The following is a 12,534-nucleotide window of genomic DNA, read 5'->3' as shown; positions in this document are numbered from 1 at the left end:
CAATTTCATGCCAGGAAAAAAAAAAAGATCATTTGCCTATATAGAATTTACTTCCATTCAATTATGAAATATTTCCTTCGCTTTAAAGTATTTGTAACGTAAAGAACTCCGATTAGTGTGTATGTATATATATATATGTTCTGGTTAATTTTAGAATCAATAAAATTTATGTTCCTGATTACTTTGTTTTTTTGATAAAGTAATAATTATTTTGGGTAAAGATTATATTTATTTTGTTTTTTTATAGAAAATTAAATGCTTAATATTTAACTTATAATCAATCCAAAAATCTAAATACCTAAATAATATATATTAAGGGTTAAGATATAAAAATATAAAAATATAAAAATATTTGAAAAAAGTATAAAAATAAACCATGTGATTATACCTGTTTTCGATTACATCTTATGATTTAAAAATTTACAAAATGGTATCTTAAGGTTCATTCCGTTAGCAAACACATACCAAATTGACTAACGGTCTTAAAAGTCAAAGAGAAAAGAGTTAATTTAGTCCTTATATTTATTTATTTTATAAATTAACTCTTTTTATTATCCAATTGTTATAAAACAAACTCTAAAATAAAAATCAATTACACCATGTTTACTGCTGTTTAATTTTTTTTCCCTACTTTCTCAAAATAAAAGGAAGGAACCTATGAGCTCCAAAATTTCGCCACACAAGGAGATAAATAGCTAACGTTATAGTTATCAGGAAAATATAAAAAAAAGTGAGCTTTACTGTTGCAGTACAACACAAACTCTTTCTTTCTGAAAATTGATAGCAATTTTGTAATCTCAAATTTTTACTTAAAAATGTTTGAATTTCATGTGTTCTTCAAAGAGAAAAATTAATAAAAAGAAAGAGAGAAAGTAAAAGAAAAAAAAGAAATTAAAAAGAAATAGAGAATATGGTGTAATTAATTTTTATTTTTTATTTTTTATTTTGGGATTTGTTTGTGACAATTAGAAAATAAATGGAGTTAATTTATAAAGGCTTAATAGGCACCCAACCCCCTAAACTTGTAACTTTTTTTCACCTGGCCCCCTCAACTTAGGGAACAACCTCTTAACCCCCTCAACTCTCCAAAAACATCACATACAACCAGGGACGGATTCACAGTGGGGGGCACTTACCCCCACTGTGTTCTAAAATTTATTTGATGTTCCCTCGTATAGTTTGAAACTTTGAAGCTTTACCCCTATTAACAATGGCAGTGGCTGCTGTGGATTGCTAAGGTTGAAGAAAAAGAATAGTTGTAAGGTTTTCTTTCATTTATTTTTTTGGCCTAAAATTTGATCCTAATGTGTTTGGTGAAGTGTAAATATAGTTTTAACGTATGAAATGGTTCAAATTGAACTCTAATATTTCTAAGGAAGACCAATTTTAGTCATACGTTACCGTAATTTTAAAAAGACTGAATTGACTATTATTTCACTGTAATATCGGATCTTTCAGATATCAATTATATCTAAAATATTTAATGTGTCACTAACACAGTACAAAAAAAAAAACTTTTAAAATGTTAACAACTAAGTCTGCCATGTACAAGTTAATCATAAACTCTTTTGTCAATTTGTATACAATGTTTAGTGTGTTATTAGTATAGTTACAAATAATTAATAAAAAAATAAAGAAAATTGCTTCAGTTTATTGACAAAATTGTTTGGAATGTATGATGTCAGTTAAAATTGATCTTGATTGCAAACATTAAGATTAAATTTGGACCATTTCGAATGGTAAGGCTAAATATGCACGTCACATAAAACGTTAAGATCAAATTTGATCTTTACCTTTTAATTAATCCAAGGATTTTGAATTTGTAAATTTGTACTACTAATGAACCTTTATAGTTTGCCCCCACTAAATGAAAATCCTGGATCCGTCCCTGCATACAACCACTTACACCTTTATGTTCGGTCAAAATATTGAACTACGTAGAAAACGCGTTTGAATGTTGACCACACCAATGCCACGTATCATTTTTTTTATTAAATTTTCCCATTGAGACCCCTGCTTGGCGAGCAACTACCAGAGATGGATTTCGATCAGAAATCTTATGCCAGAATGTAAAATTTTAATAAAAAAAGTGACACGTAACATTGGTGTGGTCAACAGTCAAGCACGTTTTCTACACGGGTCAATATTTTGACCGAACATAAGGGTGTAAGGGGCTGTATGTGATGTTTTTGGATAGTTGAAGGGGTTGAGAGGTTGTCCACTAAGTTGAGGGGACCAGGTGAAAAAAAGTTACAAGTTTAGGAGGCTGGTTGCCTATTAAGCCATTTATAAAATAAATAAATATAAAGACCAAATTAACTATTTTCCCTTTGACTTTTAACACCGTTAGTCAATTTGGTATGAGTTTGCTAACGGAATGAACCTCAAGCTACCATTTTGTAAATTTTTACACCACAAGACTGCAATCGAAAACCGATGTAACCACAAGGTTTGTTTTTGTACTTTTCCCGAAATACTTTTAATGTTAATTAGGACCGATCGTGACAAAATAAGAATCTTAGACAAAATAAACAATAAAAGTCCATTTAATATAAAATTTACTAATTAAATTGTAAATGTTGGACATACCTTTTAATTATTTTTTTTAGCAATAATCTTTTAGAAAGATGTAATGATTATATATATATATATATATCTAATTTTTAACTTTCGTATATATCTATAACACTAATTTTTTTTTGGCCCCCTACAGACATAGGCCTAGTGCCGGCCCTGACATTCATACGTATGAGCAAATTTACTTCTAACATCTAAAATTGTGTAATTTTATTTCTAATATTGACAAGTGGGGTCAATTAGAGAAATTATTTACCAAATTGTATTTTGGTTATGAATTTATTCAGCTAAACTTTACATGTGTGTCATTTTATCACCCGTTAGTAACAGATTATATATATATATATATATATATATATATATATAATCAAATATATTGTGTACAAATTGGACAAAAAGAATTCCAATATTTACTGAATTTAAAAATATTAATATGCAATTCTATTATTAGATCACAACAAAATATAATTTTTTTTTTTTATTTTAGAATCAACTTACGTGCACCTGGTGTAGAATAAGTAACAAAATATTTATATTTTATAATAATATATGAAATTGACCAAACTTGCTAATATTAAGAGTAAAATTGCTTTTGATTACTAACATTAGTGATAAAATTGCACAATTTTAAAAGTTAAGTGTAAAATTGCTTCTATCTATGAATAAGAAAGATATTTTTGCACTTTATCCCACTATAATAATAGCCTAATCCTCCTCTTGGCCTTTTGAGTGGCATGCTAATATTTTTTTTTTATGAACCATTTCGAAAATGGGACTTTTAATGAAAATTTTGCTTCATTAAGAGCCCGGTTAAACATTTTACTCACCGTGGGGTTTGTCTAATCGGGCTCGAAATCGGAAGACTAGCTTTTGGTTTTATTTTGTAAAGAAACCGGAAATTTTAAACTTTTTTTATATTTTATTATTATTAAAAAATAGAAACCGGAAGCCTAGCTTCCGGTTTCTGTTTTTAATATATTTTTTTAAAGTTTTGAAGAGATGTGTCCGCCTCCTCAAAATTCTAATGTAAAATTTCAAAAAAATTCCTCCATCTTTATTAAACTTTCAATTTGACTTCAAGCTTTAACTATTTATTTTTAAATTCATTAATTAAACAATTCCTTGCCAAATTAGTTAGCAGTAAATATCTAATTCGGTTAAAAATGTTTTTATTCTTTTAAATATGAGTTGAAATTATATATATATTTTTTTTACAGTTTTTACAGTTTCTTTACAATTACAGTTTGAAATATGGTTTTTGCACTTCGAACATTAACTGACATTTCGAACATTTAATTGTCACTTTGAACAGTTTAAATTACAGTTTGAAATGGTTTAACTGTTATTTAACTGTCACTTCGAACCGTAACTTTTCCGTGACGTTTAAAGTGTCAGTTTAAATTATGTTTTTTACAGTTTCTTTATAATTATAGTTTGAAATATGGTTTTTGCACTTCGAACATTTAACTGTCACTTCGAACAGTTTAAATTACAGTTTGAAATGCTTTAACTATCACTTCAAACTGTAACTTTTCGGTGACGTTGAAATATGAAGAAACTGTAAAAACCATAATTTAAACTGTCAAAAATATAATTTCAAACTGTAATGTGACTATAAAAAACTGTAAAAACCGCAATTTAAACTATCAAACATATAATTTCAAAGTCATATTTAAAAGAATAAAACATTTTTAACCGAATTAGATGTTTATTACTCACTAATTTGGTAAGAAAATGTTTAATTAATAAGTTTAAAAATAAATAGTTAAGGGTTGAAGTTAAATTAAAAGTTTAAAAAATAGAGAGACTTCTTTGAAATTTTACTTTTAAAATTTTGAAGAGGCAGAGAAGAACGTGAAAGTTTTAATAAAAATCCGGTTTCTATTTTTTATATAAAATAATAATAAATTAAGAAACCGGAAGACTAGCTTCCGGTTTTTTTGCAAATTGAAACCGGAAGCTAGTCTTCCGGTTTCGAGCCCAGTTAAAGAAGCCCCACAGTGAGAATATTTTTTAACTGGGCTCTGAATAAGGAATTATCCTTGTTAAAAGACCCATTTTGGATCAAAATCCAACCATTTCTCAATATTATTATTAACACGTAAATAAAGACAAATCATTGTATTATACTCTAAAACTAAAGTAAATGAATATGATCCATTGCTTAAACTTTAAAGTAAAGATATGATTTAGTATAAGTGAATTCCGATTTTTTTTTTCGCTTTTTCTATGATGCAAATGAAACACATTCACTAATAGTATTTAAGGTAAAAATATTTTCTTTATTATGACAAGTAAATTTACTATGATCGGATTGTTTGCATATGGAACAATTTTTGGTCAGCTTTTTCCCTAATTTTTTTCCGCTTCTTATAGGATGCCCTTTTATCTTTGATTCACGAGACACAACACGTTACTATATCCACCTCCAAGTACATTGTCTATTGGAATACATTCTTCTTCCGAACATCGCCCACTTCTTTATTACTACTAGTTAGATAAATTAGATGAAAAAAAAAATAACAAACTAATTGTAAAGCTATTTTTATAGAAATTACACTAAGAAAACAAAAGCAGTTAACATATAGGAAAAGATTCATTAAAATTATAAAATTTAATTCTTAAAAAATAAAATCAATCTGCTTCATTATCAAACATATAAAAAAGAGAAATAAATCGCATTATTTAATAAAAAAAATTTAAAAATTTATACTTGAAAAACGTAATTTTTAAGAAATAACTTAACTAAGATGTACTTTTTCTTTTTAAATTTATATTATATAATAAAATATTTTAATAAAAAAATAATAAATATGTGCTCTTAAAATTGACATACATATTCAATTTAGTTCAAATCGAAAATTAGATATTAACTCAGTTCTAAAATTGAGAATATTTGGCAAACTAACCAAAATACAATCAATTTCAATACTTAAAATTTTATCTAATTTGGGCTAATCCGTCGAATATTAACAACTTCAGAATTAAATTGATACCTAAACTTTAATTTGAATTAAACTGAATGTTTCTACCAACTTTAGATACCAAATTAGCCTTAATTCAAAACTAAACAGACTTGTAGGGTTTAAAACCAAATCAAATGTAATTCCTTATTTCCATTTTCCTTCCTAATTAAGAAAAGTAGTTAATCTTACAAGGAATAAAGGATAAATTTGACCTGTTTACCAAAAAAAATAAAATAAAGGATAAATTTGACCAAACATTTTGGCTCAACAACATATTTTAAATATTAATTATGTTTAAAATATTTAAGGTCAAATTGACATTGCGGCATCTAACAGAACTTAGGGCGTGTTTGGTTGTTCCTTTACATGCTTCTTTTTGCCTTTTCATTTCAAAAGGGAGAGTTTTAGGTGTTTGGTTAGTGACCTACTGTTTGCCTTTTACATCTGAAAAGCAGCATTAGATGTTTGGTTAGTGATCTCCTGTTTGCCTTTTGACCCGAAAAGCAGCCTTTTACAAAAGCAGATTTTTCAAAAAGCAAACAGCAAACCGTAACAGCAACAGCAAACAACAACAGCAAACCGTAACAGCAAACAGCAACAGCAAACAGTAAATAAAACAAACGGGCCTTTATTATAATAAGAGTGTTGTTGAAAAAAATTAATAAATATTTGACATTGGTTTATCACGTAAATCAAATGTCCGATAGTATCATATTACAATCAAATAACTATTAAGTTAGTCGGTTCAAAATTTTCATTGAATAGAAGTAAAAGTTTACTTGAAACTTTCTGTTTAAATATACGTAATTTATAAATTAAGATCTCTACTACAAATATTAAGGTCATATTTTGCTGTTTATCCCTAAAATTAATGAAAAAGTGATGAACACAAATTATAATTAGAGTAGGTAAAAATAAATAAATAAAAATTAATTTTCTTATTATAAATCAATTTTTAACAGATATTGTTCTCTCATTTTTACCCTTTCTAGCAGTTAAAAGGTAGACAAGTAGAGTACGAACTATAGGTATCTGAGAAAGGCGGGAACAAGCTAACTGTTTCAAGAAAGGAGCAATCGAGTCGATGAAGTCGAAAGCGAAGCAGAGTTTTTCCGTCGAACACCTGGTGAACAATCTAACATCGCCAAAAGCAACCATGATTCTTCTACTTCTGTGTCTTCTCTCTCTCGTCAGTTTTGGAGCCAATGCACAGTTTATTCCTGAGATTTTCTCTCCAATTCAGAATCTCCCGCAAGTTTCTGCATTGTATGTCATGGGTGACTCGTCTGTTGATTGCGGTGAAAATACTCCTTTGTATCCTTACCTTCATCGCATTTTCTCCCTGGTTCCTTGTAATGGCTCCGATGAAACGCTTCTTCCTTATCTTCTTGGTACTTCCTCTTTCTCTTTCGCTCTGGAATTTCTCTTTTTTTTTTTATTGTTATTGATTTTCACATTTCTCTAATTCGATGGCTTCTGTGCTTGATTTATTGATTTGATTTTAGTATTTGTTAATATTCGTTCAAGAAATGGAATTGTTATTTGTTAATTTTATTTGATTTTGAAAGTTCACTTTCTTATTCATAAAGTTGCGAGCAGTGTTTTCTTCGGTCAATAGAATTAGGTTTTTGCTTTCTTTTCAATTTAATCTGTTTAATTGGATATATCTTTATAAAAAGTTGCTTTCAATTTCTATTATCCATTATATGACTAATGAGAAAAACAGTTAAATTGGATCAGTTTGAAGAATGGATGTTCGATTTTTGGCAGAATGCATTTGGTATTGATATAGGTTTGCAGGCATATCATAAATGGTCATTTGATTTCTTCATAACTTGAAATGGAAATTTTTTTTTGTTGTTTTTTTTCTCTCTGCTTATGAGGTTCTGATGGAGGTGATGAAGGTGTCTAAGATTAGCAAGAAAATGTTAGATTTCTTTGAGTTGAAACGCAGATTCAGAATGCATCACCTGTTATGTCATATGTTGGATACTTTGATTCTAAAGCATCTCACGTTTGGTGAAATGTGTTGGAAACTGAAACTCTTGTAAACTTGTAAGAAACATTGTCCGGTCACATTTACGTAATTATATGAAAATTGGAAACTCATTTCTTAGAATTTGAAAACTCATTTCCTAAGATATAATGTGTTTTTAGAAGTTGTTGAATGCTGATCACATGTTCAATAAATCCGCAATATTTTCTAGATCATCTTCTACAAGCTTTGAAAAAAAAAAAAACTCTTTTTCCATCTATTATTTGACTTGTATAACTTTAAAATTTATAGATATACTGTTGCATTTTTATTATTTACGCGTTTCCACTATGTTCCCGTTTCCTGTAACTTTTTACAAATACGGTTTCTCGGTTTTTGCTTCCGTATATGTTTCCATTTCCATAACCCAAGATGCTTTTACCAAGGTGTAATAAGTCTTATCTAGCTAGCCGCTCCTCATTTATCTAGCTTGCATGTCTCAGAGCAGGAATTGGGGTCTCTAAAAACACTGGCTATGTTAAAAATTTTAAATAAAACTTGGCTAAATTACTGATTGTTGAATCTGCCAACATGCAAGTTTTTCCTTAAAATACTAGGTAGCATGCTTGGATATAGCATGAATATAATTGGTAAACCTGCAGTTATAGCAGTGATTTATATGGTGATTTTGTTGCTGCTGTAGCTAAGAACATGGGCTTGCCAAAAATCTTACCATTTTACGGTCAGAACGGATCACTTGAAGGTCTAAGAACCGGTTTGAATTTTGGTTCAGCACATGCAACAATCATGAAACCTGGTAGTGAGAGTCATCAGTCTCTTAATCAACAACTACGCCAAGTACTTGAAACATTTCAGCTGTTGGAGCTGCAGCTGGGTGAAGAAACTGCCCAACAATTTATCAAATCCTCTGTACTTTACCTTTCTTTTGGCAGAGACGACTATGTTGACCTCTATCTTAGAAACTCTTCTGGCATGATGCTCAAGCATAGTGGCCAAGAATTTGCTGAAATTCTTGTGGATCAGATAGTTCATGCTATAATGCGACTCTATGATGCAAGTGTCAGGAAGATCATATGCATGAGCATATTGCCTCTTGGCTGCACACCGAGGACTGTATGGGAGTGGCGAAACACTAGTGCTGTTGATAGTACGGGTTGCGTGCAAGAGATCAATGAGCTGGTTTTGGAATACAACATCATACTCGAAGAACGGATCATTGAGCTCAATACGCAGTTTAAAGATGCTGAGTTCATCTTCTGTGATGTATATGGCGGACTCATGGAGATAATAACCAATCCTAATCATTATGGTATGAAACCTTTCTCACCTTCTTGTTTGTTTCATCAGAATGTAACTTCAACTTAATTTTGCTGCAAAGTAAACATTCTATGAATAAATCATCTCCACTGAGCTAATAAGATCCAACTAAGCTGAATAATGATAATTAAGGTATGTATCCAACGTTTACTAGACCTGCATTATTTGACCATATAATCAGAGGCGGAGGCAGAGGGGAGAGGTGTCACGGAGGGTCCGATGACCCCGACTCAGGGGAAACTATAAGAAAAACATAGAATTACCGATGGCAATTTCCGTCTGTAAATGTATAATTCCATTAGAATCTGTAACAGATTTGGCATCTGTGACAGAAATATCCGTCTTGAAGCTTAGTCCCAAAAAAATATCTGTAATGTTGAACACATTTTCGTTTGATTGACCCCAAGTATTTTGTTATGAATCTGTCACGACATATAACGCAAACTCCAGCAAATTTGTTCTCCTGGAAGGATGATCATTCATTAGCAAGATTCAACCCAATAACTATTGGCTTTATTTTGTCCATGTTTCAAAGTTTGTATCTAATACATGAAGTAAATTTCAGGTGTCTGATCCTGTCACTCGGTTAAAATTCTTTCTTGCTTACTTGTTTTTCTCTTAGTATGAATTACAGAGAGTGAATACACAAATTATCTTCAGAAACATAACAAATTGCTGTATTCAGTTAAAATTCTTTCTTGGTTTATACATCGCATTATGACATGATAATCGGTTTTGACACCTACTGCTAAAGCATCAAAGTATTGAATTTGCTTGAGTTTTTGTCCATGGTGCAGGGTTTGAGGATGCTAAGAGTGTGTGCTGCGGGTTCGGTCTGCACGGGTTGATAATCGGTTGTCTATCTGCAGAAATGGCATGTGAGCAACCTGCAGCTCATGTGTGGTGGGATCTATATAATCCTTCACAAGCAGTGAACTCGCTTCTTGCTGATGCAGCTTGGTCTGGCCAAACCTTATCTGGAATTTGTCATCCTATAATGGTGGAGGATATGGTTTACTCTGTAATTCTACATAATAACTGAATCCCATATTCAAACTGTTGAATTTTTGCAGACTAGGAGTCTTTCTTTAAATGTGAAATTCTTTGTCTGTTGATGTTTCCTTGTGCAATAGATTGTGAATACATTGACGTTAATACAAAGCATTTTGTGAATGTTTGTATCAAAAAGTATTTGTTGTACACAGCGGCGAAGCATTTTTTAATTCTAGTTAAACATTTGATCTACTTTTTTTAAATATATTCTTTAACCATAATATTAGATCCAGGGACTTTTGTTGGTAATTTTTTTTTTTTTTCTTTTACTTGTCTTCTGAACTGGGGGTTTCACCAGCTCTAGCTGCACATAATAAGAACTGAATTCGTGATCATATTTGATCTGAATCATTTAATTGTTGTATAGTTTTGTTATTACATTTAACCATTTGTTTGTAGTTATTAGATATTTTTTTGGTTCTTACCACTTATCAGTTGCAACAGATAGAATCAACCGATTAAATGATAAATTATAGATGTGTACTGTACTTTTTGTTTGAACTTACTTTAATTTTTTTTTCAACGTGGCATATACGTAAATTAGTCTAACTTATAAATATTAGGGATATGATTTTACACATACATTTAAGACATTAGTGTAAATCTAGAATTAAAATGGACCATTACACTCTTGAATTAAGGTTGTAAACGAGCTGAGCCGAGCTTTGGCCTGCTCGAGCTCGACTTGGCAGTTTCTTATTGAGCTTGGTTTGAGCTCAATTTGCTGTTCGAGCTCGGCTCGTTTAGCAGCTCGATTGTTCATGAGCTGCTCACAAGCCGAACCCATTTATCGAGCTTACGAGCTTGCTCACGATCAACTCGTTTTATTTGTTCGTGAGCAGCTCATTCGTTGTGCTCGCGAGTAGTTCGTTTATTTTTCTATGAAAAGCTCATTTCTTGTGCTAGTGAGATTTGATCACAAGCAATTCTTTTGTTTTGCTCACGAACTTGTTTATGGTGTTTATGAACAAAATAATATCAAATTCGGTACATTAAATAATATTAATTGTATACACATAAAACATTAACTTGTTCACGAGCCTCTAATCGAGCTTGCTCGCGAGCTTTCGAGCCGAGTTTTGGTTTGCTCAAGCTCGACTCGTTTATAAGCCGAGCCTGAAAATCGTGCTCACGAATGACTCATTAAAAAATCGAACCGACCCGAATTTTTATCGAGCCGAACACCGAACCGTTCATGAGCGGCTCGGCTCATTTACAGCCCTACTGAAATAGTTTAGATTTGGAGACCTTTTATTGAAATGGCCTTTGAAATGCATGGGCCTACTTACTAATCCTATCTGAATCACAATTTAATCACAAAATTTGATTAAAATGTTTAACATGTTATTAACACAGTTTACTGATAAACTTGTTTGCTAGATACAATGTGAACGTCAAATAACGGTCAAATCAATCGGTTCAATTTTTCTATTAGATAATCAGAAACATTTTCGATACAATTTTACGTATCCATGCTCTAAAGGTAAATATAGGCAGACATGTATTTCTAAAAAAGCAATAAGGGACAGTTTGGTACGTTGTAATGTAATCAGAGTTGTAATGTAATTAAATGTGTAATGGAATGGAATGGAATAAAATCATGATATATTACCATGTTTGGTTGACAAATTTTAATAAAATTCATAAAATGCAAAATTATCATTACAATACGTATATTTATATTAGTTAAATACAATTTTCATGTTTTTTTTTTGCATTTTTCGGATCTTCATGTTTTCTCCAATTTTTTTTTTCATTTTTCGTTATTTTTTTCATTTTTGCTTTTTTCGTTTTTTTCATTTCATATTTTTTCGTGTTTTTCTCGTTTTACCATTTGTGTTTTTCATATTTTTTTCTCATTTTCATGTATTTTTATTTTTTTGTATTATTTTCTCGTTTTCGGATTTTTCACAATTTTTTCGTGTTTTTCATATTTTTTCTTGTTTTCATGTTTTTTCGTTTTTTTGCATTTTTTTTACTGTTTTCGGTTTTTTCACATTTTCGCATTTTTTTAGTTTTTATGTTTTTTTTTGTATTTCGTCGTTATTAATAAAAATACAATGACTAATCGTCATGATGATTCATGTCTATTTTGTTTGTAATACCCATTACATAAATTTATAAGGAAAAATTGAATGATGTAATGATGATTCCATTACAACAAAAATGATACGACTAACCAAACATGGTAATGAACTTCAATTATAATGGTCATTCCATTACGACGTCCATTACAGCGTACCAAACAGGGCCTAAAATCATAAGATATTAAAACATATACCCTTTCAAAAAAAATAAAAATAATCTTAGCCTGATGAATTAGGGGATTTTCCATTGTTTAAAGGAAATATTATCTAATTGAATTGGAGTTCTTTTCTATTAGCTAAACTTTTAAAAAATATATATAAGGAAATACTAACAGGAGAGTTCTTTCCAATTACAAATACTTTAAACTCCGAAAATTCAATCTACCGGCATCGGAAAACGGCACACCGGACAAACATGGTTTGTTCGCAGCCACTTTACAATACACTCCTTATGGAAAAGATGATGACAAGGCATTGCTTTCGCAAAATCCACAAACTCGTCCAAGCACACACAGCATTTTTCAACCTCTTCTCCGCC

The 12,534-nt window shown here is 30.4% G+C and overlaps 1 protein-coding gene across 1 annotated transcript; it reads left to right on the top strand.

The window, feature by feature from the left end:
- Nucleotides 1-6,520: 6,520 nt before the first annotated feature.
- On the top strand, nt 6,521-10,024 carry LOC136224289 (GDSL esterase/lipase At1g71250-like). Its single transcript, XM_066012578.1, has 3 exons — nt 6,521-6,934; nt 8,222-8,848; nt 9,654-10,024. Exons 1-3 carry the CDS (start codon nt 6,628-6,630, stop codon nt 9,896-9,898), a joined length of 1,179 nt encoding a protein of 392 aa, XP_065868650.1. The 5' UTR covers nt 6,521-6,627; the 3' UTR covers nt 9,899-10,024.
- Nucleotides 10,025-12,534: the final 2,510 nt, after the last annotated feature.

The sequence above is a fragment of the Euphorbia lathyris genome, chromosome 3 (assembly GCF_963576675.1).
Source record: "Euphorbia lathyris chromosome 3, ddEupLath1.1, whole genome shotgun sequence".
Taxonomy (NCBI): domain Eukaryota; kingdom Viridiplantae; phylum Streptophyta; class Magnoliopsida; order Malpighiales; family Euphorbiaceae; genus Euphorbia; species Euphorbia lathyris.
This window is presented reverse-complemented; position numbering and strand designations above follow the sequence as displayed.